The sequence below is a fragment of the Symsagittifera roscoffensis genome, chromosome 1 (genome assembly GCF_963678635.1).
Source record: "Symsagittifera roscoffensis chromosome 1, txSymRosc1.1, whole genome shotgun sequence".
In the NCBI taxonomy this organism is placed as follows: domain Eukaryota; kingdom Metazoa; phylum Xenacoelomorpha; order Acoela; family Convolutidae; genus Symsagittifera; species Symsagittifera roscoffensis.
In genome coordinates, this window is record NC_087062.1 from 77,922,341 (window position 1) to 77,941,506 (window position 19,166).

The window sequence follows — 19,166 nt, forward strand, 5'->3', positions numbered from 1 at the left end:
AAGAGCAAAATGGCACCACTGCGTACCATTTTATTAGCGGTTTTAAATTGTCTCGAATCGGGATTAGAAATATTGACGTTTATAGAGGGGAAGTATATATGATTGCAATAGTTTGAGGTTACACGGATTACAGAACAGTGGTACTGAAAACGGCCACAGAACTTGTCCCGAGAAGTTTTAATAAAAAGTAAATCTTAGCCCAATATAATTTAATACTCATATATTGCTCTTAAATTTTAGGGATAGATTTTAACGGGGTAGAATTTAACCTGAGAGAATTACAGGGATTACCGCACGGTATTAACGGGGATTAATTTAGCCAGAGACCACAGAACTGCCATGGTGGTTTAGTCTTTGCAGGATCAGTTTTGACAGACAGTTTCCCAACCATTTCAACCCCTGACTAACTGACTGAAAGTAACCCAAAATAGTCCAAGCATGAACAATTTTGAGGGCAATTTTGAACAACTTCGTGAACATTTTCGAATTCAGGGCCCCAAATATTTAACAGTTGCCGTGAACAGTGAACTCGAACATGTGCAAAACATAAATTCTTCAATGGTGAAACCTGATTTTAACTCCCAGATTAGTTTCAAAAGGAAAACTAATGTGACGAAGCTCGAACTGTTTATGGATACGAATAACATTTGTTTTACTTGCACCATTTGGAGCGCCGATAAATTGAAGTTGTCCTGTCAAACTGACGCGGCAGGAGGGAGGGGGGGGGGACTGTCGCGGGGAATTTCAGTCTTGTTCAGTAATTCACGGAATTAAAGAGTACTTCTTAAAATGGAAGTAAACCATGAAATGGATTTAACTGTATTCGAAACTCAATTGTTATTTTGTTATTTTGCGAAGAAGTTAACTTACTGGCCTTGTTAGCGAAGTTGCTATCGAGTTTTTGATATAATGAACAAGAGATAGAACAAGACTGCTCGTATCAGGGCGAAGCCCTGAATGTTCCGACTGCCTTTTAAGGTTTTATGGAGCAGTAATAACATTAAAAAATTAAATGTAATAAATTAAAAAAATAAAAATTTTAATTTGAAATTTTTTATGAAAATCATCCCCCCACACGCCATTTAAAGTACAAAAAGATAGATTTAGCTCCTTGTAACAAACCAATTATGGCAAATAAGCTTCTTTCAACCAATTTGGAACGATTTTAAGAGGGATTAACTCTCCGCATACGCGTTAATACCGCGAAATATATCGCGCGTTAATTGTCCCAAATTGGGCAAAATGGCAATGTTTAAACCCCCATAACTTTACGAAAAATGATCACAGGTGAAATATCTTTTCAAATTTGAGCTCAGGACGACAATACCTTTTGAATTATATAAAAAAAATCCGTCAAAAATGGCTAGTTAAAAAGTCGAAATTTGTCTGAAGAAAAAAAAACGCACCCCGAGCACAAATAATCCGTTACTTTCGTATCGAAAGTCGGAACAATAATGCGCATTAGCCATCCCAAGCATACAGTTTTTTCTTACTTAATCCGCCCAAAACTGTAATAATTGAAACATAAATTCAAAAACCAAATGTTCAAATCTGATTGGTTGAAATGAAAATTGTCTGTAGCGGGTAGTTTGAAAAGTTATAAATGTTTTTTGTGCGGAATAATTAAAAAGACCCCAAAAAAGACATGAGGGCGGTTTTAAATTTTTTTTGGTTGGTTATATAAACAAGGTTATCATCGCTAAAACAAGTTTTCATCAGCAAATAAAATTAACTGCAGGAATTTGAAAAGAAAAAAGAGAAAAGCCGGTTACTGTGCAAATAGCACAGAATGTTCCGACCATAGTCTTTAAAAATCTACAAAAAAAACTTTTGTTCAAATTAGTTTTTTTCTGTCTGGTGTGACACAAGCATCTGACATAAAACTATAATTTAGGCATATTCGACAGTCATAGTAATATAGACAAAAACGACAACAATTTAAAAAAAAATGACTAAAACTACAAAACAAATTGAAAAAAAAAATTGAAAAAAAAAAAACCAAAATTCAAGGTTTTTGATTCCCGAAAAGGCATTCAAAATCTCAAAAAATTAAATTACTCGTGTAAAATTAAAATTAAAATTAAGCTGATTCAGGCTATTGTAAATTGCTTAAATTAAGCATAAAACAAGCGTGCTCACTCGCTTTACTCGCTCAAACTGGTTTTTCTCGACAATGGAATTTTTTTTTAATGTCGTTCGAATTACGACTAAAAGTGGTTTAATAAGATATATCACTCTATTCTCTTTGATGATTGTATGTGGTAACTGATTTTGCTTGAAAAAAAGATTAAAAAAACTGAAAAAAAAAACAAAACACACCCGAATACAAAGTTCCTCCCCATTTTTCAAATGGTCGGATCAAAAAAACGTAAGACATTTTTTTTAAAGGCCTTCGCCCAAAGTTCCAGCATGTTCGCAGCTTTGAAAATAGGCAATAATGCAATCTACACCATCCAAACGCACTATTAATTTTTTGGCCACTTAGAAATATGACATACTGATGGAAATCCTTGCCAATATCAGTTATCAGAGGCCCTCCTCTAATTACATGCACCAGCGGATTTAGGGGGGGGGGGGGTAGATGCCCCCTTTCAGGGATTCGACCCCCTGCCGATCCAAAGGGCCCCCTATGTACTGTTTTGAGATCTCCATTTTTGGCTGACTGACCCTAAATTTTTCTGAAGGCGCCATTGGAGCGAATATACACTAATTTTTAGGGGGGGGGGGAAGAGCGCGCCGAAAAAACGCGTTTTTTTGGTCTAATTTTTCCAGAAGTGCCATTAAGCGCCTTTTTGGCCTGTTTGTATTATAAAATTGGCCTTCGATATACAAAATTTGGTGAATATGGGGTCTTTATAGTAATTTGAGAGAGCTCAGAAAATCAATTTGGTCGAGCTAACAGAAGGTCGACAAACTTTCGAAATTTTATTGAAAATTAGCTTCCCCCTCGAGAAAACTTAGATCCGCCCCGGATTACGTGTCAAATATTTCAGACAATTTATCTCAAATCTGAGGTTTCACAGCACTAGTCACAAAAGAATGACAGCAAGAAAAAAACTGGCTATAAATTTTTAGATTTACAATGTTCAATCAATGTTCGTAATTTTTCATTAAAATCAGGGGTGAATCTAGTAAATTTTGATGACCTTTTTTTAAGTCCAAATTTTAAGACCAAACTCGTTTACCGTAAAATCTTTCAAAAAAACAGGGAACACATTTTGAAAAGGTTTGACAAAGTCGAATTTTTTTTGGCGCGCACTCCCTCAATTGAAACTTGTATCACTAGCATTTTTTCCATAAAACGAAAATTATTATATTTGTGTCTTGATAAATATTTTTGTGTTTTCTCCAAGAATTTCTCAATAATAAAATGACCCATTGGTTGAATGAAAGAAATCTCACAGTCACAGATAATTGGCAATTATAGATTATTTGGTTGAGATTTTGTTCAAACAAATTGAATTTATTCTGGGAGTGGCATAAAACGCAGAATTTAGTCTATACAAAATTAAAAATATTTTAACAAAATTGACAAATTCACGGATAGAACCTGTTAACATTGGTAGCAATTTTTTGCGATACACGGTAACTCACGTACAGATGACAAAAATGTGCCAGACAAGGTCATTTTTCTACGTTTTGCTATAAGTCTTAATTATATACTTATTCTGGTTCGGTGCAACAAAATTGATTTTGGGGGACTCAACACTTGCGCAGACTACGGGTCTGCGCAATTTCTAAACATTGTTCTAGACCGCTCGGTGAACCAGTTTTAAATTCTATCAATTTACTCGCTTTTAGAGTTTCGCTTATTAGTTGCGTAGAAACATGTGGCAAATGTGTTCAAACCCTGTAGAGGAAAAATCGTTCGTAGGGGAAAATCGTTCTGATAAATCTAATTTTACTCTTCTGGGTGGCAGGCGTTAGCTCTGCACTCTGCACTACTTGTGTTGATTATAATTTGGTCACCTAACCCAAGCTAGAAGTCTCAACAGAGAAGCAGCAAATTCAAGGCACAAAAACAAATGGATTTGACTGCATTTTTTGGACTTTAACTTGAACTTAAGTTATTAAACAAGAAATTAGCGCATCTTTTTCAGTTTCGTAACTAGTTTGGGAGACATTATTGAATGGTTTCAGATGCGCTAAACTCTCTAGATTCTTTCGATTCACTCGGAATTCAACCAGTTTTAAAATGCAAAGAGAAGAAGAGTGTTTTATTAACCCACTGGTTCAGATTTTAATTTTCTAAAATGAATGTTTAAAAACTGAAACATTCAATGTTTAAATTTCAGGTAAACAAAAAACTCTCGAGACAATTACAAACGTCAGTAGTTTGTTTAGCAGGCGGTTGAGAGTTCTCTGCTCTGAATGCGCTGCTGTTAGATTCATTTGCGAAATCTAAGTCAACTTAGAAATTTTGGTGAAATACGCTAATATCATCAGAGTTTTTCACTTTTTTACTGTAATTTAAACCAATAGTTTAAACTTGACCTTCAACTTACCTCAAGGAAAACAAATTTGTTTACATAATTGTTCCGACCATTGAAAGTGGGGAAGAACTTTGTTTCCGGGTCTGTTTTAGTTTTTTCTTTTTTTCTTTTTGTTTTCCACGCAAAAAATACCACAAATAATCATCGGAGAGGGTTGAGTGATAAATCATATTAAAGCCTTTATAGTCGTGATTTGAACGACATTAAAAAATTTCAGAAAAAAGTCTCAGTGTCGAGAAAATCCAGTTTGAATTTTTTGGTTTTTTGTCTTAATTCGAGCAAATAAAGCGAGCGAGCAGGCTTACAATATAGCTTATTTTAATGATTCAAAAGCTTACAGTAGCCAGTGGCTTAATCTAAAACTTAAAAATTTAGTTCGATTTGAGTAAATTTCGTTTTTTTTGGGTATTTTAGAGCCTTTTTGGAATACCTCTATTTGTTTTATCACTCTGTACTTTGCATATTGGGCTGGGAAAAAAAATCAGAAAAATTGTGACTGGAATGATTTAATTAATTTTTGAAACTGTTGAAAAAAACTTTTTCATTGACGTTAAAAGACATTCCGAACATTTAGAGCGCTGCCTTGATACCAGCAGTCTGAATCTATAGTCAATGAAGTGGCTCTTTTCCAGTCCACCCTTTGGTGTTTTGTGAAATTCATTAAATTAAAATCTATTTAAATTGACTTTTCATGTTATAAACTGCAATAAAACATGTCAGCGTGCACAGGTGAACAAGTTTTTACAACGTTTACTGCATGAAAATTGCCTTGTGAACAAATTTTGAACAGTTTCCTTTTGTAACTTTACGAGGGGGTGGGAAACAAGAAAAGAGCCAATAAGATAAGTATGAATACGCAGATTACCAGGTGACTTTTTAAATCATTCTGTCTATCGGAACTTTTTACTTCTATTATAACAGTTATCGGTCTCAAAATTGAGAAGAATAAATTGATCTGAGATCAGTTTTTATTCATTATTAGCGGAATAAAGTTAGCTGCTAGCATGGCCATTTTTGAAAAAGGCAAACTAAACTGTCTTGCAAAAATTTAATTTACTTTTTTTGTGCACGTGTGAAAAAATTTGTTTATTGTTAAAGAATTATAATAGTGTGTTCTCTCTTTTCGTCCTATGAAACAAATGACTTTTCAAAACATTGAAACCTTGAAAAGGAAAAAACGTCTCTCATAATAATGTAAATCGAGCTAATTCGAATTAAAACAAAAGCAAGCGCAAAAATGTTTGCAGGATCCCACCATTCTGCTTCATGAATAAATTTCAAAAATTGAGAACTCAAAACATTACGAGGCCAAACTGTGCACTGGATAGGCGCAAAATTTTGTGTCTGTATGGTCCTGGATTCCAGAGACAAATTTTAAACATGTTAAAATTTTGTCGGAACGATCAAAGGAAAAGAAAGAACAAAAGACGAACAAAGGGAGCGTCCTTTTTGCGGAATCCGCTTACAATGCACAAAATGCACAGTCTGGACTCGTAATGAAAAGGTGGAATATTTTTTCAAACTTCTTCATTTTGTGTCCAAAATCCAAATTAATATTTTTTAGAAATTTCCATTGAAATAAATGAAGTATGAAGTTAAGTTGAGATGAGTAGTACAAATAGCTAAGACAACGTAAAATAGTTTGTATAATTTAATTTGGAGGCCAGTGTCTATTCAGAAATTGTCTAATTCAGTCTGAAAACCAAAAATAATGAGATCAATTTTTCTTAGCACAATTTTTTTTAAGTTCGAGTTTTAATCACAAAAAATTAGGTTTCATTGTAATTGAATTCCTACATTCTTGTAATTGAATTCCTACAGTTTCATTATAATTGAATTCCCACTTGAATTCCTACATTTTATCCTTGAGATGGCGAGATGGTTCCTTCCCACTATCTGAGACTGATCTCAACAAAACACATGTCGCATTACAATTTTGTTCTTCAACCTCAAAAACAAGCATAATTTTGCTTGTGACAAGAAGTCCAGAAAAACATGGGTTATCCAGCGATTAAATATTATAACAACACAGTAAATGCAAAATGATTTATTTTAAAAACTTACTATTCGACAGTCATAGTAATATAGACAAAAACGACAACAATTTAATAAAAAATGACTAAAACTACAAAACAAATTGAAAAAAAAAATTAAAAAAAAACCAAAATTCAAGGTTTTTGATTCCCGAAAAGGCATTCAAAATCTCAAAAAATTAAATTACTCGTGTAAAATTAAAATTAAAATTAAGCTGATTCAGGCTATTGTAAATTGCTTAAATTAAGCATAAAACAAGCGTGCTCACTCGCTTTACTCGCTCAAACTGGTTTTTCTCGACAACGGAAATTTTTATTAATGTCGTTCGAATAACGACTAAAAGTGGTTTAATAAGATATATCACTCTATTCTCTTTGATGATTGTATGTGGTAACTGATTTTGCTTGAAAAAAAGATTAAAAAAACTGAAAAAAAAAACAAAACACACCCGAATACAAAGTTCCTCTCCATTTTTCAAATGGTCGGATCAAAAAAACGTAAGACATTTTTTTTAAAGGCCTTCGCCCAAAGTTCCAGCATGTTCGCAGCTTTGAAAATAGGCAATAATGCAATCTACACCATCCAAACGCACTATTATTTTTTTGGCTACTTAGAAATATGACATACTGATGGAAATCCTTGCCAATATCAGTTATCAGAGGCCCTCCTCTAATTACATGCACCAGCGGATTTAGGGGGGGGGGGGTAGATGCCCCCTTTCAGGGATTCGACCCCCTGCCGATCCAAAGGGCCCCCTATGTACTGTTTTGAGATCTCCATTTTTGGCTGACTGACCCTAAATTTTTCTGAAGGCGCCTTTGGAGCCAATATACACTAATTTTTAGGGGGGGGGGGGAAGAGCGCGCCGAAAAAACGCGTTTTTTTGGTCAAATTTTTCCAGAAGTGCCATTAAGCGCCTTTTTGGCCTGTTTGTATTATAAAATTGGCCTTCGATATACAAAATTTGGTAAATATGGGGTCTTTATAGTAATTTGAGAGAGCTCAGAAAATCAATTTGGTCGAGCTAACAGAAGGTCGACAAACTTTCGAAATTTTATTGAAAATTAGCTTCCCCCTCGAGAAAACTTAGATCCGCCCCGGATTACGTGTCAAATATTTCAGACAATTTATCTCAAATCTGAGGTTTCACAGCACTAGTCACAAAAGAATGACAGCAAGAAAAAAACTGGCTATAAATTTTTAGATTTACAATGTTCAATCAATGTTCGTAATTTTTCATTAAAATCAGGGGTGAATCTAGTAAATTTTGATGACCTTTTTTTAAGTCCAAATTTTAAGACCAAACTCATTTACCGTAAAATCTTTCAAAAAAACAGGGAACACATTTTGAAAAAGTTTGACAACTCGAAATTTTTTTGGCGCGCACTCCCTCAATTGAAACTTGTATCACTAGCATTTTTTCCATAAAACGAAAATTATTATATTTGTGTCTTGATAAATATTTTTGTGTTTTCTCCAAGAATTTCTCAATAATAAAATGACCCATTGGTTGAATGAAAGAAATCTCACAGTGACAGATAATTGGCAATTATAGATTATTTGGTTGAGATTTTGTTCAAACAAATTGAATTTATTCTGGGAGTGGCATAAAACGCAGAATTTAGTCTATACAAAAGTAAAAATATTTTAACAAAATTGACAAATTCACGGATAGAACCTGTTAACATTGGTAGCAATTTTTTGCGATACACGGTAACTCACGTACAGATGACAAAAATGTGCCAGACAAGGTCATTTTTCTACGTTTTGCTATAAGTCTTAATTATATACTTATTCTGGTTCGGTGCAACAAAATTGATTTTGGGGGACTCAACACTTGCGCAGACTACGGGTCTGCGCAATTTCTAAACATTGTTCTAGACCGCTCGGTGAACCAGTTTTAAATTCTATCAATTTACTCGCTTTTAGAGTTTCGCTTATTAGTTGCGTAGAAACATGTGGCAAATGTGTTCAAACCCTGTAGAGGAAAAATCGTTCGTAGGGGAAAATCGTTCTGATAAATCTAATTTTACTCTTCTGGGTGGCAGGCGTTAGCTCTGCACTCTGCACTACTTGTGTTGATTATAATTTGGTCACCTAACCCAAGCTAGAAGTCTCAACAGAGAAGCAGCAAATTCAAGGCACAAAAACAAATGGATTTGACTGCATTTTTTGGACTTTAACTTGAACTTAAGTTATTAAACAAGAAATTAGCGCATCTTTTTCAGTTTCGTAACTAGTTTGGGAGACATTATTGAATGGTTTCAGATGCGCTAAACTCTCTAGATTCTTTCGATTCACTCGGAATTCAACCAGTTTTAAAATGCAAAGAGAAGAAGAGTGTTTTATTAACCCACTGGTTCAGATTTTAATTTTCTAAAATGAATGTTTAAAAACTGAAACATTCAATGTTTAAATTTCAGGTAAACAAAAAACTCTCGAGACAATTACAAACGTCAGTAGTTTGTTTAGCAGGCGGTTGAGAGTTCTCTGCTCTGAATGCGCTGCTGTTAGATTCATTTGCGAAATCTAAGTCAACTTAGAAATTTTGGTAAAATACGCTAATATCATCAGAGTTTTTCACTTTTTTACTGTAATTTAAACCAATAGTTTAAACTTGACCTTCAACTTACCTCAAGGAAAACAAATTTGTTTACATAATTGTTCCGACCATTGAAAGTGGGGAAGAACTTTGTTTCCGGGTCTGTTTTAGTTTTTTCTTTTTTTCTTTTTGTTTTCCACGCAAAAAAATACCACAAATAATCATCGGAGAGGGTTGAGTGATAAATCATATTAAAGCCTTTATAGTCGTGATTTGAACGACATTAAAAAATTTCAGAAAAAAGTCTCAGTGTCGAGAAAATCCAGTTTGAATTTTTTGGTTTTTTGTCTTAATTCGAGCAAATAAAGCGAGCGAGCAGGCTTACAATATAGCTTATTTTAATGATTCAAAAGCTTACAGTAGCCAGTGGCTTAATCTAAAACTTAAAAATTTAGTTCGATTTGAGTAAATTTCGTTTTTTTTGGGTATTTTAGAGCCTTTTTGGAATACCTCTATTTGTTTTATCACTCTGTACTTTGCATATTGGGCTGGGAAAAAAAAATCAGAAAAATTGTGACTGGAATGATTTAATTAATTTTTGAAACTGTTGAAAAAAACTTTTTCATTGACTTTAAAAGACATTCCGAACATTTAGAGCGCTGCCTTGATACCAGCAGTCTGAATCTATAGTCAATGAAGTGGCTCTTTTCCAGTCCACCCTTTGGTGTTTTGTGAAATTCATTAAATTAAAATCTATTTAAATTGACTTTTCATGTTATAAACTGCAATAAAACATGTCAGCGTGCACAGGTGAACAAGTTTTTACAACGTTTACTGCATGAAAATTGCCTTGTGAACAAATTTTGAACAGTTTCATTTTGTAACTTTACGAGGGGGTGGGAAACAAGAAAAGAGCCAATAAGATAAGTATGAATACGCAGATTACCAGGTGACTTTTTAAATCATTCTGTCTATCGGAACTTTTTACTTCTATTATAACAGTTATCGGTCTCAAAATTGAGAAGAATAAATTGATCTGAGATCAGTTTTTATTCATTATTAGCGGAATAAAGTTAGCTGCTAGCATGGCCATTTTTGAAAAAGGCAAACTAAACTGTCTTGCAAAAATTTAATTTACTTTTTTTTGTGCACGTGTGAAAAAATTTGTTTATTGTTAAAGAATTATAATAGTGTGTTCTCTCTTTTCGTCCTATGAAACAAATGACTTTTCAAAACATTGAAACCTTGAAAAGGAAAAAACGTCTCTCATAATAATGTAAATCGAGCTAATTCGAATTAAAACAAAAGCAAGCGCAAAAATGTTTGCAGGATCCCACCATTCTGCTTCATGAATAAATTTCAAAAATTGAGAACTCAAATCATTACGAGGCCAAACTGTGCACTGGATAGGCGCACAATTTTGTGTCTGTATGGTCCTGGATTCCAGAGACAAGTTTTTAAACATGTTAAAATTTTGTCGGAACGATCAAAGGAAAAGAAAGAACAAAAGACGAACAAAGGGAGCGTCCTTTTTGCGGAATCCGCTTACAATGCACAAAATGCACAGTTTGGACTCGTAATGAAAAGGTGGAATATTTTTTCAAACTTCTTCATTTTGTGTCCAAAATCCAAATTAATATTTTTTTAGAAATTTCCATTGAAATAAATGAAGTATGAAGTTAAGTTGAGATGAGTAGTACAAATAGCTAAGACAACGTAAAATAGTTTGTATAATTTAATTTGGAGGCCAGTGTCTATTCAGAAATTGTCTAATTCAGTCTGAAAACCAAAAATAATGAGATCAATTTTTCTTAGCACAATTTTTTTTAAGTTCGAGTTTTAATCACAAAAAATTAGGTTTCATTGTAATTGAATTCCTACATTCTTGTAATTGAATTCCTACAGTTTCATTATAATTGAATTCCCACTTGAATTCCTACATTTTATCCTTGAGATGGCGAGATGGTTCCTTCCCACTATCTGAGACTGATCTCAACAAAACACATGTCGCATTACAATTTTGTTCTTCAACCTCAAAAACAAGCATAATTTTGCTTGTGACAAGAAGTCCAGAAAAACATGGGGCATCTAGCGATTAAATATTATAACAACACAGTAAATGCAAAATGATTTATTTTAAAAACTTATTACTACAGATCACCGGCGGATTCGACCACCTCAGGAATTCCCCCTTTGTGTTGTTTTGAGATATCCATTTTTGGCTGACGGACCCTAAAATTTTTCTAAAGGCACCAATATATAATAATGTAAAAGTGGGAGCGCGCGCCGAAAAAACCAACTTTTTGGTCAAATTTTTCCAAAAAGTGCCTAAAAACGCCTTTTTTGGCCTGTCTTTTTTAAAATTCCTCCCCCCCCCTCGAGAAAATCCTAGATCCGCCCTTGCTACAGACCAAACGCTGAAAACATTCCGACATATTTTTGTCGACACTGAAAAATACGTTCGGAGACTTTCATCAGGCAAATCAATTCTGAAAGGGTTTAAGTATGAAATAATTGTCGGTTACGACTGATTTTTCTTGGTACCTGGTAGTTATATTTGGGTGAGAAAAAAAGAGAACCGAATCCAATGTCCTCTCCATAATGAGCTATGCAGCTCATGGCATGGTGAATTTCCTCGTGGATAAAAAGACGAAGTTTTCCATTTTTTTTTCTAGACATTTTGTACTCACGAATTTCTCAATTGAGCCGCCTTGACAGCATTGAAGTGCCTAAATCCACCTGAAGCAGAAACATACAAATGAAGTATCACCATACGAGAGTCAGAAGCCATCTTAGGACCTCTTTTTTAGCAATTCCTCTCTCCTATATTGCCCAAAATATCTGCCACTTCAAATGAAAAATCTAAAAATGGACGAATTCATTGAATATGCAAATTTCTCCCCTTTTGGAACATTGTGTTGAAAACCCCGCTATTTTGATTCTGATGATCCAGTGAAAGCTGTATACATAGTCAGAAACGGAGCTAGGGTTTTTCTTGAGCTGAGCTATCGGCCAAATTGATTTTCCGAGCTTCCCGATTTCCTAGATTTCTGCGTCACAACTCCTTTTTGGAATGATTTGACCGAAAACTCGCATAATTTCTGCGCGCAGTATCCCTCGAAAGTAGCGTATATTTGACCAAAGGTGCCTCAAGAATAATTAAGGAATTATTTTGACTAAGAAAGGATGTCGTAACATCTCTTGACTCATTTGAAAAAGAAGGAAAACTCACCATCGTCTTCGGTTGTCGTCTTCAGTTGTGCAATGTTCACTCCTCCTCCGCCACCGGTTGAGCCTCCCGTGATACTCTCTGGAGTTGTAGTCGACATGGTGGAGTAGTTTAGACTGATGTTGAGGCTCGATGGTTGAGTGGGTTTGGAGGAGGATGTCGAGGGAAGAGGGGGTCGAGAGGGGGCAGTTGACAGGAGTCCCAGGGCGTCCCGCTCGTCTGTTGTCATTGAGGCCATCCCAGAATCGGTCTGAGACCTAAACGCAAAAAAAAACTAGCTTGCTGCTCTTGTTTCGCTTCCGTCCCCTTGCGGTTTTATTATGATGAACTTGTCTTTAACTTTAATTTTCGTGCGTGTGTGTGTGCGCGCGCGTGTGTGTGTGTGCGTGTGTGTGTAAGTGTATCGGGGTGCTGAAAAAGCCAAAAATATTATCAAACGAAAACAAAAACTATTATCAGTTTATCAAAGCATCTGAAAATGCAAAATCGAATAAAACTCTTGTTGCGACAGCCTCCCTGAAAGTTACCGGAAGCAATTTGAAATAATTATTGTTTTTTACCACCCGATTTGGACTACATTCAAGAAAGCTAGTGGTATCTTATTGTCGCCCTTTTGGTATTCTCTCTTTTTTGAAAATCAAACTTTTTTGAAAATGAAATTATCATTAGTAAATTCAACCCAAGGGAGGATTTAGGGGGAGGGGGCTTGGGGGGGGGGGATCTCTCCCTCTGTACTGTTTTGGGATATCCAGTTTTGGTGACAGACCCTAAAAATTTCTGCAGGCACCTCGGTGCCAATATTTACTAATTTTAAGGGGAAGCAATTTGTACTGTTTTGGGTGCACAAAATTTGGCCAAAACAGGGTCTCTTAAGTGCTTTGGGAGAGCTCGGAAAATCAATTTGGTCGACTTAAAAAAAAATAAAAAAGGTCGACAAATTTTTCGAATTTTTTTTTACAATCCGCCCCCTCGAGAAAATCCTACCTAGATCCGCCCCAGATTCAAACCACTGTAGTTTCACGGAAAAAAATGTCACAGGTATATAATCTTTTTAATTTTAGACATTAGGGCATTATTAGTGTTCAAGGTATTTAAAAAATTCCTCCAAACCTGATAGTCAAAAACTTTAGGGTCCGTCAGCCAAAAATCGGTATCTCAAAATAGTCCAAAAAGGGTACCTTTGGGTCGGTAGGGGCTCGAATTCCTAAGGGGAAGAAAGGCGTGTAAGGTGTGGCAAATACAAATTTAAAAATAATAAAAAACTAAAGGCATATTGTCGATTTTAAAAAGAATTTTCAAACAAACTAAGAGCAGAAATGGAAACAAATTGAATTTTTTGCAGTATGTGTTGTGCCGAAAGAAGAGCATATTCTTAGCGGTATAGATTTAAGCCAGGTCTTGAATATAGATTTAAAGATTTAAGCCACAATCCTAGCGTTATATGTTTAAGCTATAGATTTAAGCAGATCTTGATCTATGTTAACCGAAACTTACTGGCGCGGCTTTTTTTTTGGTTTCTTTCATTTTCTGTTAACCTTGGTTGCTCTTGATTGAGGGGAAACAAGTTTTAAACATCATGATTATTGATAAACATGGTATAAGTAAGCCGCTAAGTTTTAGAATCTTAGCATTTGTGATATATTTTGACCTGGTGTGGTACCGCAACTGCTACTGCCATTGCAGTAACTATGCAGTCCTCATATATTGGCCTTGATAGTGCTACTTACATCCTTACATCTGCCACTGCTATCGCAGTAATCAGATAGTCATCACATATTGACCTTGATAGTGCTATACATATTGTTATCTGTAAATTATATAATTCTATTATAAAAACCAAGGTCAAAGAATACGTGACCTTTTACAAATCCAAGAGAGTCAATCTCTCAGGCCTGTGGCTAAGAACACAGTCAGTAAGAAACTAACAACAGAAAAGAAACGGTTTCATTATGGTTAATTAAACTCTTCGAAACCACTTCAGTTTTCACTATACAACCTCAGAGGTATTGTTAGTTACCACATGGCGCAGCCAGCAGGATCCGGTTTCACTGCTCAGGATAATAGGACTGATCTAGGAATCCCAATATTTTGGGCATCTGCAAATTCAGACCCACCTTGGAGTTTTGAAACGTGGTTTGACCAGTTCCTATTAGCTGTTACAGTTAAAGAGAATGTGGATCCAGAAATAATGTTACAAGAACCCAAACCGGTATTAGAAGAACCTTTACCAACTCCTGAAACACCAGTACAAAACGAAGATGAGATTGCGACAGCAGAAAGAGAAGCTCGGAACAGATTGGCTCGAGATAGAGTGGTTCAAGAAAATGAAGAACGGACACTAAGAGGACCTAGAGTGGGACACAATGTATTCTATCACGAAGTGGGCAAACGGCTAACATCGAGATTATTCCTCGCTTTAGGAGCAGAAGGGAAGAAAAAATTTATACAAAAGAACCCTCACACAGAAATATCCAAACTAGGGTTTCGCGATATAATTCGATTAGCAAAACTCTCATTTGAGAAAACGAAATGTATTACCTATGAGAGATACAAACTGTTCACACGATCCCACGAATCAAATGAAACGTTGGAATCTTTTCATGCCGCACTGACTGCACAAGCAGCAAAGGCTGAATTGGGAGCGTTGGAAGAAGAATTGGTACGAGATTTATTCATCTCAAGAATGAAAAATGCTGTCCTCCAAGACACATTGACTTTCGAAACATTCTCTCCAGAAGAAGTGTTAAAACGTGCACTAAAGTTTGAATATAGCAAACAAACAACTCAAGCTTTCCAAAAATCTTCAAACACAAACAGCTCAGGACTGTTTACAACTCCACAGATGAAGATTAAACAAGAACCGATTATGGCAATCGGAAACAAAGGGTATAACTCTAGACGTCAAAATCAAAACAGAAGAAAACAGTACGAAAATAAACCTCCAAAAGGTAAAGGAGATCAAAAACAATGTACGAGATGCGGTAGAGCATTTGTAGAGAATCACTTAAAAAATTGTCCGGCAATGGGCAAAACATGTAAAAATTGTAACAAACCTAATCACTTCGCTAAAATGTGTAGGTCTCAACAAATTAACGAAATTGCAAATGAAGATTCGAGTTCGGGGGAAGAGTGCAATCTTATACAAACATTCGATTCATGTGATGACTTTGAAATCATGTCAGTAGAGGAAGAGTGCACTTCCATCATGGACATAGAAAATTACATCACAAAAAGGATTTCGGAAAATGCGTACAATAACGAAAGAAGTCAGAATAGAGCATTGACGGAGAAGTCGGGTAAAATTGAAAAGATCGAAATTCGCAGAAATCCCAAATCGCATCAAATTAAAGCACTTAAAGCTTTGGTTAAGATTGATAGTCATATTTTGAATATGACTATAGATACTGGCAGTCCAGTATCACTCCTGAATTGGGCAACAACGAAACAAATTCTGGAAGGACCTTCGAATTCAAAATTTATTCCGGCAGAAAAGCTGAACCTGTCCGCGCAGTTTGTGGATTATAATAAACGACCTATTCTAATATTAGGAGCGTTAAAGGCCAATCTACGTTCGGCAGGTTGGGAAGTGTTGGGAGCGATGTTACTGGTCACAGAGAGACGTATGCGGTGCATATTAGGTTTAGATCTTCAGAGTAAACTAGGAATTCAAACCACGCAAAAATCGGCTCCAACACGAAGGTCCAGGTTTGATGTGTTACTGTGCGAACAGTCAGATAGTTGGAAGATTTACTTTTATAAGAAGTTCAAAGATCTATTCGATAGACAAGGGGAATCAAAAAATCACATGGTGAGTACAAAATTTAAATATCCTCTGTGCCCTATTCAAGAGAAAGGTAGGAGAATTCCTATACACATTCAGGATAAAGTTCAAACAGAACTAGACAAGCTGCTCACAGAGGGACACATTGCGAAATTAGACAAATGCACAAGCGATTGTTTTATTGCCCCAATTGTTATCACAGTAAAAAAAGACGATTCTATTAAATTAGCCTTGGACGCCAAACCCATTAATAGACAGTTGTACAAAAATAAATACCAGATGCCTAATGTGGACGAACTGATTGATGGGGTTAGCCAGATCATCACATCAGCATCAGAAGGCTCTCTCTTTTTCACCGTGTTAGACCTGAAATATGCTTATAGCCAGATAAAACTAACTGCTGAAACAGCAAAACAATGCAATTTCAATATAATAGGGGGTAATGCAACGGGTACATACAGATTTCTGACAGGTTTCTACGGGTTGGCAGATATGCCAGCCGAATTCCAAAAAGCGATGGATAGAACACTAAACCACGCAAAGAATACCTTTTGTTTCTTGGATGATATTCTAATTGTTTCAAAGGGGGAAGCTAAAGAGCACGAGAAATTAGTACACAATGTGTTGCAAAAGTTGGACGACGAAAATCTCGCATTAAAAATTTCGAAATGCGAATTCTTGCAGCCCGCGGTGAACTGGTTAGGTCATAATTTGTCAATACAGGGTATAATTCCAAAAGTTACTAAAACGGAGGCATTTGCAAACCTTCAACCCCCCAAATCATTAGAGCAACTCAGATCGTTCATGGGTAGCATCAACTACTTAGCGAAATTTATCCCAAATGCGGCTAGTTTAACTGAAAAACTTAGACCACTACTGAAAGAAGAAAATGAAAAAAAGAAGATGAAAAATGTCCGGTTACCAGTTAAAAAATTTGAGTGGAACGATCAACACTCAGTAATCTTTGAGGACATAAAAAGGGCAGTTGCTAATATAGCCTTGTTAAACTATTACGATCCAGCAAAGCAATCTAGAGTAAAATGCGATGCAAGTCATAGTGGGCTCGGAGCTACTTTAGAACAATGGTCTCATCAGAGCGATTGGATACCGATCGCATTCGCTTCCCGGTATTTAAATGCTCAAGAAAAAAATATTCTACCAATGAACTTGAGCTATTAGCAGTAGTTTGGGCGGTAGATCGTTTCAAACATTATCTACTAGGGAGAGAATTTGTCATAGCAACTGACCACAAGGCATTGACATCAGCTTTGGGAGAACATAGATCAAATAAAACGTATCAATCTCGTTTGACTAGGTGGGTTGACCGATTATTGCCCTTCCAATTTAAAATTACTCATATTCCCGGAAAAGATATGGGTATCGTTGACTACTTGTCAAGAGAACCTAATGGAGAACCGTGGCCAGAATCGGAACTGGATGAGAGATTCGTAGTAACGTCTATAGAAAGTTTCCATAAAGCACTCGACTGTTTAAACAGTCGGTCTAGTGAAACAAACCAAAGTAGCACTATGAACATTCCAGAACATTCTAGAACATCAAGAGAAATTAACTACTGTAAAGACAGCTCATCACGCGGTTGCTATGACAACCAGTTTGTTCAAAACCGGACAAAGCTCGACCGGAACGAAAACGGTCAAAACTCAAGTTTTCAAACAGTTGAGAAGCACAAAAACACATTGGACAGAATAGCTCGTGAGAAACAGTTGGTCGATATTTCAAAATTCAAAGATAAATTAAACTCCAAACAATTAGAACCCAAGGAAACGGCGTCATCGAACGAAATGGAAAGAAGTGAAACAGAAAAATCAAAGAAGATGAAAAATAAACAGAACGGAAATCAGAGGGAGGACGATCAACTAACAGAACAAGTAACAGAAACCACCTTCTCTCGGACACGGATGGTAAAGAGAGGCGCTGCATGCAGTCGACAGGAGTCAGACGATTCTGATTCAGATATACCGAAAGTTGAGTGGAGACCAGTGAGAAAGACGATAAAGCCTAGAGGACTTAAAGAAATACAATCTGGAAAGGCGTCAGGAACTAGTGGAACAACCCTGATGTCATTTTGGGACCTCATAGGGGCAGAAAGACCAGACAATCCAACAAGTCTACTTGAATTAGAGGCACAGACAGCCTTGGTAGATTGTAATAGAGGTGACCAGTCATCACAATTGAATACCCAAAGTGAAATCCCCCAAATTATTGAAGTGGACTTAACAGCCGAACGAAAGCCCTTCGGAAAGCCCAGAAGTCAGCTTAATTAAAAAGGAAAAGACATGTCACGCTTCCAGGAAAGGCAAATCAGATCAAAATAACATACGTACAGAAATCAGTCTGGACAACCTCAACAAACTATTTGATAGAAGCCTATTAGCGGAGCTGATATCAGAAGACGCCTGGATGGACAGGCTGCGGCGGGTCATTGAGAGGAACGATCGACACAGCTTCGAGCTGATGGGTCCATATACCAACCCTCTCTGGCACCAACTCTCAGTTGTGGACGACTGCATCCTGGTTGACAACAGATTAGCTGTCCCGGAATAATTGCGTTTGGCAGTCCTAAAGAGAATTCACCGCGGTCACCCAGGCCAGGAAGCGATGCTAGATGTGTCAAGGTACCTGTGGTGGCCGCACATGCACAAGGATATCGTCAACCTTGCAGAGGAATGCAGAAGTTGCACCCGCTATAGTAAGAATGCAAAATACATCACACCAAAAAATGCTACGAAGCCTCTGCCGCTGCTCACGCAGCCCGGTCAAGAAATTCAATTAGACTATGCTGGCCCGCTTGAAGATTTCAAAGGAAAAAAATTTATCTGTTGGTAGCAATAGATAGGTATTCTAAATTTCCTTCAGTAAAAATCACTAAATCAACAGGGGGCAAGTCGTCAATAAAATTTCTTCGCTCATATATTGATATACATGGAATACCTGAATCAATTAGAACGGATCAATTTTCCGGGTTCAAGGGCAAAGCAATGAAAAAATTTTGCTCCGACAATAACATCGAACAAAAATTTTGTCCAGTTGGCGACCATCGCGGATGCGGCTTAGTAGAACGCACTA

General features: G+C 36.2%; 1 protein-coding gene across 1 annotated transcript in view; it reads right to left on the reverse strand.

The window, feature by feature from the left end:
• The window catches only part of LOC134849682 (tight junction protein ZO-1-like), a gene marked incomplete in the record, with an annotated part of 70,737 nt that overhangs the window by 24,274 nt on the left and 27,297 nt on the right, over positions 1 to 19,166 (reverse strand). Inside the window, 2 exon segments of the mRNA XM_063866533.1 lie at positions 11,760 to 11,808; positions 12,302 to 12,555. Of these exon segments, the coding sequence (XP_063722603.1) occupies positions 11,760 to 11,808; positions 12,302 to 12,555 (303 nt within the window).